Below are 15,375 nucleotides of genomic sequence, written 5' to 3'. Positions count from 1 at the left end.
CGCGGCTCTGACTCCCGCGGCCCAGTGAACCACCTTCTTTCTGGAGATTTTGGTAATATAGTCATTCCTTTCTGGTCCGCTCTGTACACGTGGAAACGTCCTTCATTTCTGCCCAACGGAGCAAACGGGCGCCGAGCGACACCCCCCGCGCTCCCACGCCACTTGGGCATTTCTGGAAGAGGCCCCGCCCACTTTGAGCCACGTGGTCGGCGGCGGGGTCCGCTCAAAGCCGGCTGCTGGGTCTGCGCTCCGCCGGGGGCTCGGGATGGCGGCGACCCCGTCCGCCGGTGAGCGGGCGTGTGGACCGGGGCTGGGGGCGGGGAGAAAGGGGTGCCCAGGAAAGTTTTGGCGAAAAACGGGGCATCCCGGAGACGGGGAGAGCGTACCTTCCAACGAGGGCCCCGGCATGTGGACGGCGAATACTGGGGGGGATAGCCGTGGAAAGAAGGGCGCCCCCAGGGGTGGTGTGGGGACACCCCTGGAGAAGAGGTGGGCACGGGATTGACGGGGAGGGGAATGGGACACTCGGGAGTTGGGACTAATGGATTGGTGAGCGCCCTTCAGGATTGGATGTCAACAGATCCCCGTTTCCTCTCTTCCCGCAGGTGCTGCTCGGTTCTCTTGTCCCCCCGATTACACAGCGATACCCCCAGCCTCAGAATCCCGTTTCTCCCTGGAGGAGCTGTCTGGCCCAGATACCCAGCTGTGGCTTATCCAGGCCCCTGCAAACTTTGCTCCAGAATGGTGAGTGGTCCCACCCACCTCCTGGGAAGACTCCCCACTCCAGAGGCTGCACTTGGAGGGTATTTGGAGAGGCATTTCTGAGGAATCCAATGACTTACAAACAGATCTGACCAAGGTTCTCCCCTCCCTTTCTCCCCTCAGCCTCAACGGGCGGCTGGTGCCTCTCTCTGGCTCCCAGACAGTGAAGGGCAAGTTGGCAGGACAGCGGCTGCGCTATCAGGTCCTCAGCAGCAGCGGTCCCCAGGCAGGAGAAGCAACCCTGCTGGCTCCTTCAGCCCATGCAGGCGGTGGACTTACTTGTGCCCCGACCCCCCAGGGCAGCCTAAGGATCTTTGAGAGTCCCCCAAAATCCCTATCAGGGACCCCTCTGCAGCCCATCCCAATGAACCCCCCACCACAGATCCCTCCTGGCCTGAGGCCTCGATTCTGTGCCTTTGGGGGCCAACCACCAGTCACAGGGCCTGGGTCAACTCTGGCCCTGAAGCCACCTGTATTGGGGAAGAGGAAGAAGAAGAAGCAGATGCCAGAGGCCGAGGCCTCCCAGGAGGCAGTGAATGGGTATGAGGCCCTGGAGGTGGACACAACTCTGAGGTCCCTCAAAGTAGATGTTGGGAAGAAGAAGAAGAAGAAGCTGCCAACAGAGGTGGCGGAGCCTGCAATGACAGAGCCCACAGCTGAGCTGCTGGGGCCTCTGGGAGTCCTAGTCTCACCCTCCACGAAGAAGAGGAAGAAGCCCAAAGGGGCCGAAGCAGTTGACCCACAGGTCGGGGTGCCAGAACCAGAAGGACAGATGGCCGAGCCAGAGCTGGCGGTGAAAACAGAGCCTCCTGAAGAGGCAGCCCCTTCCCCGGGCAGGAAGAGGAAGAGGAAAAAAGAGGCAGGAGTGGAGCTGGTGGAGGGGACGGTGGCCGGACCTCAGCCACAGGTGAAGGTGGAGCTGCAGGAGGAAGCCCTCTCACTGCTCCCCAAAAAGAAGAAGAAAGAAAAGAGGCAGAGCGCAGGGTCGGAGCCGGGGGCTGAGGCTGGGGAGCCAGAGAGGCCGCCTCTGGCGCTCTGTCCCCAGAAAGCAGAGCCCGAGCTGCCAGGTGACGACAGGCCTCAGGCCGAGGCAGCTCTGGTGTCCTCCAAGAAGAGGAAGAAGAAAGAAAAGTGGCAAAGTGTAATGCTGGAGCCGGCGACAGAGGTGGCAGAGTCTGAGCTGCCAGGTGACCTTGAGCCTCAAGTAGCTCCAGTATCTACCAAAAAGAAGAAGAGAGAAAAGGAGCACAAAATGACAGAGCCAGAGACCGAGATGACTGAGCCACCATGGGGGACAGGGGAGCCTGAGGTCAGCGCAGCACCAGGCCTGACCAGGAAGAAACCGCGGGATCAGGAAGGCGGCGAGGTGCCAGAGGGGGTGCCCCCGGAGGAGATTCCAGGGCCACTGCTGAATCTGGAGCCCAGGGAGGTGGCTCCCGCAGGACCAGAAAAGAAGAAGAAGCACAAGAGGAAGCCTCAGCTGGAGCCTGTAGCCCTCCCCCAGGGAAACTGAGGAACCAAAACCACCCAGGGCATCAGAAGGTGAGCAAAGCGACGAACCCAGAACCTGCCCCAGCAACCCAGCAGGAGCCTGGCCCCAGAGAATGCTTTATTGTCACGCTGGAGGTGGCAGCTGTTCATCGGGGCACTTTGAGGAAGGGCTCGTGGAGGACATCAAACAGCCTGCGGGCCTGGGGTGGGGAGCGAAAGGAACCATTCATTAAAGAGGCCACGTGTTTGCTGCGTGTGGAGTGAGGTGTTGGCTTTTTCTCCCAGCCTGCAGGGTCGGGGAGATGGGAAGGAAGCAGCCCATCTGGATTGTCCCCTAGACTGGCTGTGCGAGGCTCAGCTAGTCCCCACCCCCTTGGACAGGTCTCGCCATCTGCAACACAGGCAGGTGGGCCTGGGGCTCAGCGGTAGAGCACTTGCCTACCATGTGTGGGGGCCTGGGTTCCATCCTCAGGACCACATGAAAATAAATAAATAAAGGTACTCTGTCTATCTACAACTTAAAAAATAAAAATAAATACAGGCAGATGGCTGCTGGGCCTCTGGAGACTTTTGAACGCTGGGATGCGAGGTCTGGTTGGTAGGGGTCCCTCCCCTCAAGTCCCTTCCCAGCACTCTTACCTTCTGGGGGCCCAGGCCCGGACACAAGGCCAGGTCTTCCCGTGATGCAGACATGAGCTGTTCCAGGGACTGGGAGGGTGGAGGCAAAGGGTCAGGCCAGGTGAACACTGAACCCCACCTGGGCCCAGCTGGTGAAGGGCCTTGGGTGCTCCTGGGAGGACGCGAGGAATGCAGGGGACTGGGATGCAGCAGGGTGTGGGCTTCTTAGGAAAGGGAAGGAGGGGAGGCGCCTGGCAGAGCAGGGCAGCTGGTCCTTACTCCAAAAGTGGCCAAGAGGGTCTGACTGTCCGTCTTGTTGACTGACTTCACGGTGGTCAGACATTCAGTGACCTGGAAGGAAGCAGCAGAAAGCCCAGTAAGACAGAGCTCAGAGGGCAGGGCTGGGCCACTGCGGGGTCCCCAGACTGCCTACAGTGCAAGAGGCTCTCAGTAAATGTTTTATTTTTTTCTGGGGGAGGACTGATTAAAAGGCCATATCAGAGTGATCCCAACTAGCCAAGGGTGTGGGACACGTGAGATCAATCCTGCTTATCTGAAGGAGTTGGTTCCACCCAGGGAAGACTGCAGACACTGGGGTGAGGGGGGGCCCAGGGTACAAAACCAGTCCACCACCACCTGTCCCTGCATGAGCCAGGGTAAGGGAGCTGACCACTCTGGCCTCCATTTTTGGGCAAATTAGGTTCCCAGGAATACCCAGAAGACTCGGGTATCTGTGGACATGGACTGGGGTGCAGCTTAGATGCTGCCCCGCCCCAGCACCGTGACAGCCACGTGCCTGGGTGTACAGGCTGCTGCCCTGGTTCAGACCCCAGCCCTGCCAGTCCCTAGCTGTGGGACCTGGGGAAGTCACTTCCTCCCTGCCTCAGGAGATGGGTTTGGAACTGCTGTGCAGGCTTGGAGTGGGAGGCTGGGAGGCTGGGAGGCCGGGATGCAGGAGCTGTGGCCAGCAGGATCCAACTGACCCAGGCCCTCCTGCTGTCACTTCTTCCTAGGAGGACCTCCAGGGAAGGCACCAGTGGCAGGGTCCCTCACTGGAGCCCAGAGTTGACAGTCCACCGAGCAAATACTCCCTGAGTGCCTACTGAGCGCTGGGGGTGCTGGGGACAGGACAGGCTTGGAGTCACCTCCAGCCCTGCCCTCCTGTGCTGAAGTCCAGTGGGGAGGTAGGGGGCAGGCCTGGGACAGGGGAGCACAGGGAGAACCTCTGCTGGCTGGGGTTGGGGAGGGCTTCCTGGAGGAGGGAACATCAGAGCTGGGATGCCCGACGGGAAGAGGCAGGTTACTGGATGGAGGGAACATGGAGGCTCAGAGAGATGAGGAAGGCCCGGGAGGACACAGGTCCTGCGCAGCACTGCGAGGCCGGGCTTTCCCTCAGGGCATTGGGAGCTGGGGAGCACAGGGTCAGTGTTACGCTTAGAAGACCACGCTGGGAGCTGTTGAGTGGGAAGGCAGAGGGGGACAGGGGAGGGAGGGAGAGCCCAGGTGGACTGGCCTTGGGACCAGAACTAAGTTTGGCCACCCAGGAGCTGCAGGGAGACCCAGGCAGGCATGGGAGGTGCCTGGAGGGAGGGAGGGAGGCCTCACCCGAGACACAAAGTTCTGTTCCAGCTTCTCCATCAGAAGGTCCGCAGGCTTCTGCTCGTAGGCTTTGTAGGTCTCCAGGTAGCGCCCGGCCTCCTCGGGGCTGAGGTGACAGGACACACATCAGCCAGGTGAGGGCCATCATGTTCTAGATGGGCTCCATTTCACAGTCATGATTGCTAATGCTGTAAATTCCAAACGCTAACATATACAAAAATGGAAGTTCTCAGCTCCCCCATGGCCCTGGCCAGAATCCCTGCTGGATCTGGGGATGTCTGTGGTTCTCCTCTGGCTCAGGGCTAGAGCCTGGAAGCCCAACAGGCTGGGCTCAGGCCTCACTTCCAACCTGGGTGACCTTAGGCCAGTGATTTTATTTCTGTGGACTCTGTTTCCTCATCTGTAAAGTTGAGTGATAGACTGTAATGATAAAAGAAGTCACTGCCATGTCCACCATCAGGGCCTGGCTCTTAATGTTGGCTGGGGTTGGGGCTCAGCGGTAGAGCATTTGCCTAGTATGTGAGAGACACTGGGTTCAATCCTCAGCGCCACATAAAAATAAATAAAATAAAGGTATTGTGTCCAACTACAACTAAAAAATATATTTGAAAAAAAGAAAAAGAAATGCTTGCTCTTACTGGGTGCAGTGGTGCACGCCTTTACTCCCAGTGGCTCAGGAGGCTGAGGCAGGAGGATAGCAAGTTCGATCCCAGCCTCAGCAACTTAGCAAGACCCTGTCTCAAAATAAAAACATAAAAAGGCTGGGGATGTGGCTCAGTGGTAAAGTGAAATAATGAAGTGCCCCTGGGTTCAGTCTCCAGTGCAAAAAAAGAAAAAGAAATATGAGTCTTTTGGAAGGAAGGCTGGCATTCTGCTCTGTGCCTTTTGCTGGGCATGAGAGGGAGGGAATCAGGAAACTGAGTTTATTTTCTCAAGTGCAGCAAGAAGACAGCCTACTAAACATTCAGCTTCCTGACACAGAGGAAAATGAGCTTTTGAAGAGCTTTGTTTGCTTTTGTGGCGCTGGAGACAGAATCCAGACTCCCTCAGGCTGGGCGAGGGCTCTGCACCCGGCTGCAGCCCAGCCTGAAACACTGCTTTGGAAATTGATAAAAAGGGTCCCGTGGGCAGGGCACAGTAACTCAGGGCTCTGAGCACCAGGAAAGGCTGGCCTTTTTTTTCCCCCCGCCCTTTGAAACTTAGCAGTGAGTAGTAGTGCAGTGGCCTCAGGAGCCACCACAGTTCCCTGGGATGTGCTCTGCGCAGCTGGGCCCTGATATCGGCCTCTGTACCGAGCATGTGCGGACTGTTTTGTCCTTGCCATAATCCCTAAACGATAGGATTTTATGTAAACAACTATTTACACAGCATTTACATTGCATCAAGTAATCCAGAGGGGAAGGATGGGAAGGCAGGTGGAGCAGCGCCTGGCCACAGAAGCCGCTGGCTCTCTCCAGCACAGCAAAAACAGAAACAGAAAGAAGGGAGCTGAAAACTCCAGCAAGACATGAAGGAGCCACAGGTGTCACTGAGGGAAGGAAGGCTACAGAGGCCACAGGAGCCCAGGCACTAGGCCAACAGACTGTAACAAGATCCACGAATGCCAGGGGTGGGTGGGGGAAGGGAGGGATGGACAGGTGGACACAGGCATTCTAGGGCAGTGAGGCCATCTAATGATGCACCCAGGAAGGACACGGAGGCTCAAATCACCCTCCATCCTGCTGTGTCCTGACCGAACATCACAGAAAGCCTTGACCTCTGTGACCTGACAGCAGAAGGCCTGGAACATTCCCAGGTGCAGATAAGGGTATTGATGTTGTGGCCTCAAAAACACTGAAAGAAACTGGCCCCGACCTGAGCCAGAGCCTCAGGCCTTCATCAGGGCAGCCCTGAGCCCTGGCTGCAGACACACTCCCCCACCCAGAGCCTCTGGCTGTCAACGTCCATCTCCAGGGCCTGCTGCAGGCCACTCTGCAAATCCCCCAAGAAATGCTTTGGACAGTTCACTCAGTGCTTTCACTGGAATCCAAAAGGCTCCAATTTGGGGACATTCTCTTATGGGAAATTCTGTAGGTTTAACAGGATGAAAAAAACTTTGTCTAATCCCACAGAATGCACAAGAAAAGAACAAACCCCGAGGTAGACTAGGGACTTCACAGTGGCTCCTGGGATATCACAAATTCATCACATAGCGGCACATGCCTGTAATCCCAGTGGCTAGGGAGGCTGAGGCAGGAGGATGAAAGTTCAAGGGTAGCCTCAGCAACTTAGTGAAGCCCTAAGCAACTCAGTGAGACTCTGTCTAAATAAAACAGGACTGGGGCTGGAGATGTGGCTCAAGCGGTAGCGCGCTCGCCTGGCATGCGTGCAGCCCGGGTTCAATCCTCAGCACCACATACAGACAAAGATGTTGTGTCCGCCAAATACTAAAAAATAAATATTAAAATTCTCTCTCTCACTCCTTCTTTAAAAAATAAATAAATAAATAAATAAAACAGGACTGGGGCTCAGTGGTTAAGTGCTGCTGGGATCAATCCCCAGTACCAAAAAAAAAGAAAATCATAAAGTTTTTATTGTAGTTTTTCTTTTTGAGTTTAAAGCTACAGGGTTGGAAGGAGTGACTCGTATGCATGCACGAGACCCTGGTTCCATCCTCAACGCCACACATAGAAAAAGAGCTATAAAACTCATTAGGGTTTAATTCTGCTTATGGTGTGAGGAAGGGATCCATTTCCCCATTGGAAAGCCAATGTAGTTGGTCTTTAGGTGCCCAGGCCAGATTTCACGTCTAACTCAGAAACGCCCAACGCTATCCCGAGCATGGGACCCACATCAGGCTGTGACCGCACCTCCCCAAGAGAGAAGTGAGGACCTCAGTGCACAGTTGAGGATACCGAGGCCCAGAGGGAAGCAGTGCCTGGACCAGGCTCACACAGGGTGTCCAGGGACCAGGAGGGAAGGCTGAGTGGCAGGGAGGTGGGGGAGGGGAGCGGGGCCCAGTCTCACCTCCAGGCCAGGATCAGAGTGCAGTCGGCCAAGATGCACATCTTGGCCAGTTCCTTGAGGGCCTGCTGGGGATCTTTCTGGCAGAGAAGAAAGTCAGAATTAGGGAGCTGGCAGAAAGCAGGACACACAGAGCTCAAGGTGGGGAGAGCCTTTCACTCACCCTCTGAGCCCCCACAGGGTGCTGGCCCGCGCTGGGCAGCACTAGGACCCAGCAGCGACTCACACACAGGGTTCCGCCCTCCTGGACTCCTAGTCTAATGAGGGGAACAGACCTGTCCCCAGAGAATGAGGACCTGGAGTGGTCACGGATGGAAAAGGAAGCACAGACGGCAGGACGGGAATTCCAGGCACAGGAAGGAGGGGAGAGGGTGGGAGAACTCAGATGCCCTCTGTTCGGGGTGGACTGAGGAGGAGGTGGCGAAGGGCAGCTTGCAGGTGAGCCTGGAGGGCTGGGGACCCTGGGTGGTGCAAGTCCTCAGGGCTACGGAAAGGCCCTGCCCACCCCCAGCCGTGGGGGAGAGACAGGGAGGGAGGGAGCGCTGAGCTGGGGTGTATTCTTTAGGAAGACCTCTCTGGCCACTGTAAGGACAGGAAGGGTCAAGACTGAGGCCATAAAACCAGGAAGGAGGCAGGGACAGGGACCCAGGCAGGAACTAGGGGCTAGATTGGGATAAGGGCTGCAGGGATAGAGGACCAAGTAGACTTGAGATATTTAGGAGGCAGAGGTCTGGGACTGGCTGGTGGGGTGTGAAGGAGACAGATCATCTGTGGTCCCACCTCTCTGCAGGGTGTTAGTAACCTGCGTCAATCTCAGATATGAAAAATGCTTCCTCACTGAGCGCTCCTTGGGGATTGAACCCAGGGGCGCTTAACCACTGAGCCACATCCACAACCCTTTTTATTTTTCATTTTAAGGGTCTCACTAGTTGGTTAGGGCTTCACTATGATGCTGAGGCTGGCTTTGAACTTGCAATCCTCCTGCCTCAGCCTCCAGAGCTGCTGGGATTACAGGCGCACACCATCACTCCCGGCCTTACTGAGGTTTTAACGTGCCTTTCTTCTTGGAAAAGATTCGACAGTCCACTTCATAATGGCGAGGCTCAACACCACCCATTTCACAGTAGGGGAGGGTGAGGCGTGTGACCCTGCTTACCACGTCCACCTGGACCAGCAGGATGCGCAAGGCGAAGGTCTTCCCCAGGCTCTGCAGTCGCTCGTGGATGTAGTCTGGGTGGAGATTGTGGTAGCGGAGGCTGGCAGGGCGGGGAGATGGTGGGTTGGAGCCCGTCTCCCTGAGAACCCAGAACCCCTTCTGCACTCCCTGCCCCGTGGCCTGGACACCAGCCACCGTGAGCGCAGCATGGGCCAACTGCCTGGCCAGGGGCAAGGCCCACGAAGTTAAGTGGCTTGCAAAGAAGGTGAGCGTCAAGGACAGCGGCCTGGCTGTGCCTTCCTGGCAGCTGGACCCCTGGCTTCTTCTCTGAGCAGGGAGGAGACCTGGGCTTCAGGAGGACAGGGGCAGGCACCCCAGAGTTCATGCACAGGGCCAGGAGATGCTACCCAGATGGCCACAGAGCACAGATAGGAGTGGGCTTCTCCACCTAGACTAGAGCCATCGCCCCCAGCGCCTGTCACCCTCCCAGCCTGCAGGGAGGATAGGATCGGGGAGCTTCATCTGTCTGTCTATCCGCAGAGGGGCCCAGGCTGGAGGGGGAACTTGTTTAACTGAGATAGAGCTTAGAGAAATCCAGCTCTTGTCAACTCGCCAGGTGTGTCTGGGACATGAGTGACCCTGACCTTCCTCCCTCAGACCCAGGAATTCAGGCCTCAGCCCTCCTCCCTCAGGCCCAGGGCCCCAGGCCCAGCCTCCTCCCTCAGACCAGGGGTCCAGGCCCCGCTCTCTCTGCTCTGGGCCCCCCCAGGCCAGGACTCCTTCCTCTGACACAGGGCCACACCTAGGCCCAGGGCCAGCAGGACTGAGCAGAGGTCTCCTGCGGAATGGCCCAGAATACTAGGACACGACACTCCAGGCCTCCCGGGCAGCCCTCCCTGAAGGGCAGTCGGTGCCCCACGCCCCGGAGCTCACCTGAGGAAGAGGGCACAGGTGCTCTGGCCCAGCACGTAGTCGGGGACGACTTCACCAAATTCCCAGGGCACGTTGCGCACGAACTTCAGCACGGGGTTGCCCCTCTGGGAGGGAAGAAGAGCGGGAGCCGTCCACAGGATGACCCTGGACCAGGGCCAGCAGCCAGGCAGGGTCCCTCCGCCACCTCTTCCCCCTCCTCCACCCTCCACCTGTCTCCACCTCACACCTTACACCTGGGTCTTTACCACCCCCCAACCCCACCCCCCAACTCTCCCCCTCCCCAGCCTGGGCAGGTCGGCCTGCCTGCACCCATTCATTTATTTTCTTTTGCAGTACTGGGCATGAACCAGGGCCCCCCCTCATACTAGGCAAGCCCTCTACCACTGAGCTACACCCAAGCCCCTTTTAAATTCTTTTTTTACTTTGAGACAGGTCCTTGCTAAGTTTCTGAGGCTGGCCTCAAAGCTGAGATCCTCCTGCCTCAGCCTCCTGAGCAGGAGGCTTATAAGCTAGCACCTCAGCTAGTGGCCTTTACTAAAGGGCCCACAGTCTGTCTCCAGCCTCAATCCATGTGTCCCAATGGCCTGCAGGACACGGGCCCTTGGACCTCCACCTCAGCCTCGTCCACACCTGCCCCTCCTCCTACCCTCATCTGAGACAGCCATACTGTGCAGAGATGGAGGCTTGTCCTGGATGCTCCTCTGTCCCCGACTCAGGTGGGACCTGTACCTTCTAAACATCCTCATGAATGTCCCTCCTCCTCTCCTGCACAGCCTCTACCCAGGTCCCCACCTTGCCCTTTCTGGGCTCTGGTGAGTGTTGCCCCCTCCTGACTACCCTTCAAATGGCAGCTAGAGAGACCCTTTTTTTTCCCTGTGGTGCTGGGGATCAAACCCAGAGCTTCTCACAGGCCAGGCAAGCGCTCCACCACTGAGCTGTACTCCCAGCGCAGCACAGATCTGCCTCTCCCCTTTTCCCACTCCAAACCCCACCGTGGCTCCCCAGTACCCTTAGGAGGAAGCCCAAGCTCCTCCCCATGGCCTGACACCCTCCACACAGACTGGCAACTGCTCAGTGCCAGGCCCTTCTCTCCCAACGCCCCTCACACTTTACCCTGAACACAGGCGATAGCCCAAGACTGAAATTCTTTGATTAAGATAAATCCTAATCCTAATTAATCCATTTAAAACATACTCATGGAGTGGGCACCTGGCACGGGTCTCAGTGTTGAGAATGCTGCAAGGACCAGGAGAGATCAAGAGCCTATGGGGGCCACATGGTCTCATGCTGTGACCTGATAAAAATATGTGCTTGGACCAGGTGGGGTGGCGCTCGTCTGTATCCCAGCTACTCAGGAGGCTGAGGCAGGAGGATCACAAGTTGGAGACCAGCCCTGGCAAGCAACTTGCCAAATCCCTGTCTCAAAATAAAAAGGGCTGGAGGCGGAGCTCAGTGGAACAATGCCCCTGGGCTCAATTCCTAGTGAGAAAGAGAAAAAGGAAGGAAAAAAGAGATCTGTGTGTGGTCTCTGTCCCCCAGACCCGCAGCTCCTGAAGCCCTTGAAGACAGGGCACTGAGAGCCTTTTGTCCCGACATTTGGTCTCTGACCTGGATTCCTGACTGTACCGAGCTCCTAAGACCTTTGGAATTTCCGGAGCGATAACATCTGACACGGCTCTAAATCCTTCCTGATTCCTGGGAATTGGGAGCATCTTGTTTTCAGTGAGGTGCTGGGGTGGCCCCTCCTGGCCAGCATGGGGGATGGTGGCCAGGCAGCCAATCAGGGGCTAGAGGGCTGGGGTTTTCAGCCCCACCCCGACTCAGGGGATGGAGAGGGGGCGAGGGCAGAGGTGATCAGCAGTGGCCAGTGATGTCACCCATCATGCCTGGGCAGTGAGGCCCCCATAGGCCTCCAAAGGACCGGTCCAGGGAGCTTCCTGATGGCTGCGGGCTCCCAGAGGGTGGCGTTCGGAGCACAGGGAGGCTGCGAGCCCATCCTGCCTTCTCAGCCCCGTGCACCTCTTCATCCAGGTATCCACTGAGGTCCTAGGTCCTCTCCCATATTCCTCATTAAGAAACCTGTAAACTGGGGCTGGGCTGGGGCTCAGTGGCAGAGCGCTCGCCTGGCATGGGTGAGGCACTGGGTTCAATCCTCAGCACCACATATAAATGAACAAATCAAGGCATTCTGTCCATCTACCATTACAAAAAAAAAAATTAAAAAAAAGAAATATGGTACTAATAAAATGTTTAAAAATAAATTAAATAAACCAGTAAACAAAAATTATTTCTCTGAGATCTGTGATCTGCTTGGGTAAATTAATTGAACCTAAGGAGGGGGTCGAGGGAACTTCTGATTTATTCCTCAGGCAGGAAGGGTGGGCCGGGGCCTGGGCACCCCCCCACACACACCTGTGGGATCTGATGCTGTCTCCAAGGAGGTAGTGGTAGAACCGAGTTAACCCATAGGACACCCAGTTGGTGTCCCCGAGAGAACTGCCTGTTGTCTGGTATCAGAAATGTCATGTTGCTCATGACATGGTGGCACATGCCTGTAATCCCAGTGGTGGGGGAGGCTAAGGCAGGAGGATCTCGCTGAGTTCGAATCAACTCATCGAGACCCTGAGTCTAAAGAGCCCGGCATCGGTGGAGGGTACCTGGATGGCTTCCTTGTTGGCTGCTGTGAACGACACCACCGTGGATACTTGTGTCTGGGTTTTTGTGTGGACGTATGTTTTCATTTCTCACGAGTACATACTGAGAAGCAGAGTCGCTGGGTCACGTGACAGCTCTGCAGTTGACTTTTGTGTGTGTGGTATGGAGACTGGACCACAGGTGCTTTACCACTGAGCTCCATCCCAGCCCTTTTTATTTTTCACTTATTTACTTACATTTGTTACTGGTGATTGGACCCAGGGGCAATAACTCCTGTGCCACATCCGTAGCTTTTTTTTTTTTTTTTTTTTTTTTTGAGACAGGGTCTCCCTAGGGTCTTTGAGACAGGGTCTCCCTAAGATTGCAAGCTGACCTCCAACTTGCAATCCTCCTGCCTTAACCTCCTGAGTTTCTGGGATCACAGGCCTGCACCATGGCACCCAGCTTGTCCATCATTTCGGTGACAGCCTTCTTGGTAGGCGGGGAGTAGTATCTCACTGTGAGTCAGATGTCATTTTTCTGGTGGCAAAAGTGTTGAGCCTTCCCTTGTGCTTGGGTCCTGTTATCACCTGTACCCAGGCCACTCTCCCTGCCAAGGACACTGGCTCTAACAGTGGCAAAGACTTTCCCTGTTCCCTTTCCACCATTCCATCCCCAGAGCAGAAAGTAGCATTCCTAACTTTCTGTGTGTCTCTGTGCCCTATTCCCATTTAAAGGCACCAAATGGGTGGAGTCACTCACCCAAGGTCACACAGCTATTGCATGGCAGAAAAGGGATTCAAATTCAGGCCTGTGCTCCTTTAATACTTTTTTTTTGGGGGGGGGGTTACCAGGGATTGAACCCAGGGGCACTCAATCACTGAGCCACATCCCCAGCCCTTTTTTGTATTTTGGTCTCAGTGAGTTGCTTAACACCTCACTGTTGCTGAGGCTGGCTTTGAACTCCTGCTCCTCCTGCCTCAGCCTCCCAAACTGCTGGGATTACAGGCTGTGCATCACCATGCCTGGCTCAATGAGCAAACCTGGGGACAGAAACAGAGCTGCACATAGGCAGTCACAACCCCAGGAAGCAGAGTTGGGCCACCCTCAACACACAGAGCTGGTGAATGAATGAATGAACAGGCTGCTGAAACAAAGTAGCTAGAACTCTGCCACTACCCGGGCCATCCCATCACAGGCTTTCCCCACAGAAATCTGTCTCCCTCCTCACCTGCCGGGGGCTCACAATGATGCTATTGGACTTTGTTCCTGGTTTCAGGGCCTGGTTGGGGGTCTCTCCGGCCAGGGGTTCTGACCCCGTGGGGCCCGGAGCTCCAGCCCCTCCTGGGGACCGTGAGATGGCATACTCAGCATAGGTCTGAGGGGCTTCCTGGGCAGAGGTCTCCACAGCAGGAAGGTTCCGTGTGGATCTGAACAAGGGCTTGGCCTGTGGGGAGGAAAGGGGGTCACATGGGGCCAGGGAGGGAACACTGAACCCCTGTGGGTCCCTCCCTGTCTTATGGGTTGGCCCATCAGCCACAAATTTCTTCTTGCAACAATAGGGTTTGGACCACATAAAACATGAAGGGGCCACCCGCTAGCTGCCAGTTATTGGCCTCCACCTTGGCCCCCTCTTAGAACTGCTCTGTCATCTTACAGATCGGGAAACTGAGACTTGCCCAGGGCAAAGAGCTGTTTCCCCAAGGCCACCTAGGCCCCCACACCTAATCCACAGTGTGGCCCCACAGATCCCTTCCAGCACCACTCCCATTCCCAGGTGTCCCCCATCTCCTCGTCCTACCCCTGCAGGAGGGACCTCATCTTCGTCCAGAGGGATTACAAATTTTTTCCTTGTGGGTGGCCCTGCAGGCTGCGGCACCCCCTCCTCGTCCTTCCCTGGTTCCATCAGGAGCCTGAAAGGGAAGATGGGGCTGCAGGAGCAACTGAGATATTGGCATCTGTATTAGCACCCTCCCAGCAGGGACCCCCATTCAAAGCTGCCCACCCTCACCCCCCAAAATTCCAGTGTTCCAAAACGTCAAGTCCCAAATATCCACAGCCCTAGGTTGCAGAATGCCCCACCCCAAGGGCGCCGACAACCACCCGCCTTCTGCTCGCCCCGCCCCCTTCGGTCCCCGGACTCCTTCGCCCCGCCCTCTGCCACCCGGGCCCCTTGCGCCCCGCCCCGCTGTCTCCGCGGGCCGTTGGGCCAGCACCCAAGGCTCGCACCTGGACGCTCTACGCCGCCTTTAGGTGGGTCGCAGACACTGCAAAGGTTGTCCTCTGCAGCTGCCAATCACCACCTGCGGCCTCCACCTCCAGCCCCTCTCGCCCCTACCTGGGGTCTCAGCACCAAGAGGACCCACTCACCTGCTCGCCCCAGAGCCCAAAGGGAAAGACGGCGGGGGAACGAGGCGACCCACCGCCAGCGCGACCAGCGCGGCCCCAGTTTGCCGCACTTCCGGCCTCTCTGGCCCACGGTCCGTCTCACTGCTCCCCACGGGAGAGCATAGAGAGGGGCAGCCCTGCGCAGCTCTCTATGGTCCTGGAGGACCTTGGAGGATTGGCGAGGAAAGTGGCGTGGGTCTGCGGGTTCCAGGGCCTGAGGTGCCCTGTTGATCGCCTCCTGTGTTCCCGGGCTCCGGGCAGGGCTCAGTGGAGAAGGATGTCGGGAAATCAAACTAGGTGCCCCTCTCAGTACAGAGAAACTTGAGTTGAATCCCAAATCGGCCATTGCTTGCCCTCGGTTTCCCCATCATTCATTTATTCCACCATTCCCCAAACGCCGGCTCTGTTCCCGGCGCTGTGCGGGGCGGTACCAGTGACAGCGGTGACCAAGGACGGCCCTGCGCTGCCCCGCCCGAGGGCCTTACATCCAGTGAGAGTCCCAAACAGTGACCACCAGAGTGGGAGGGACGGGCGACCCCACAGAGCCATGGGATGGGGCTAGGAGCAGCGCCTAACCCAGCCCGGGAGTCAGGAAGGGCTTCCTGGAGGAGGGGACAGCTAGGCGGAGACTTGGTGGATGAGTTAGTATTAGTCATTTCCTGAAAGGATAGTATCACACTGTTCTAACTTGTAACTCTGTGATTGCTAAGGAAATAGAACATGTTTTTGTGAGTTTATTGGTCTTAGATATTTTGTGTTCTGTGAGTTGCTTGCTCATATCCTTTGCCCAT

General features: G+C 56.7%; 2 protein-coding genes across 5 annotated transcripts; one reads left to right on the top strand and one right to left on the bottom strand.

Moving 5' to 3' along the window:
• The first annotated feature begins 120 nt into the window (after positions 1-120).
• Positions 121-2,507, top strand: Polr1g (RNA polymerase I subunit G). The gene is made up of 3 exons (XM_005338222.5): positions 121-287; positions 606-744; positions 886-2,507. Exons 1-3 carry the CDS (start codon positions 266-268, stop codon positions 2,273-2,275), a joined length of 1,551 nt encoding a protein of 516 aa, XP_005338279.2. The 5' UTR covers positions 121-265; the 3' UTR covers positions 2,276-2,507.
• Positions 2,359-14,718, bottom strand: Ercc1 (ERCC excision repair 1, endonuclease non-catalytic subunit). Of its 4 annotated transcripts, none has more exons than XM_021735195.3 (10): positions 14,567-14,717; positions 13,998-14,109; positions 13,428-13,643; positions 9,563-9,666; positions 8,630-8,729; positions 7,477-7,553; positions 4,477-4,576; positions 3,151-3,222; positions 2,893-2,961; positions 2,359-2,453 (listed from the first exon to the last, which is right to left on the bottom strand). In XM_021735195.3, exons 2-10 carry the CDS (start codon positions 14,100-14,102, stop codon positions 2,400-2,402), a joined length of 897 nt encoding a protein of 298 aa, XP_021590870.2. In that variant the 5' UTR covers positions 14,103-14,109; positions 14,567-14,717; the 3' UTR covers positions 2,359-2,399. The 4 variants fall into 4 exon arrangements, with proteins under 4 accessions (XP_021590870.2, XP_005338278.2, XP_040135025.2 ...); XM_005338221.5 differs by having other exon boundaries at positions 13,998-14,127; positions 14,567-14,712; XM_040279091.2 differs by lacking the exon at positions 13,428-13,643 and having other exon boundaries at positions 14,567-14,718.
• Positions 14,719-15,375: the final 657 nt, after the last annotated feature.

This window comes from Ictidomys tridecemlineatus, chromosome 15, assembly GCF_052094955.1.
Source record: "Ictidomys tridecemlineatus isolate mIctTri1 chromosome 15, mIctTri1.hap1, whole genome shotgun sequence".
NCBI classification, from domain to species: domain Eukaryota; kingdom Metazoa; phylum Chordata; class Mammalia; order Rodentia; family Sciuridae; genus Ictidomys; species Ictidomys tridecemlineatus.
The sequence above is the reverse complement of the archived record's forward strand: the minus strand, read 5'-3'. Positions and strand labels throughout refer to the sequence as shown.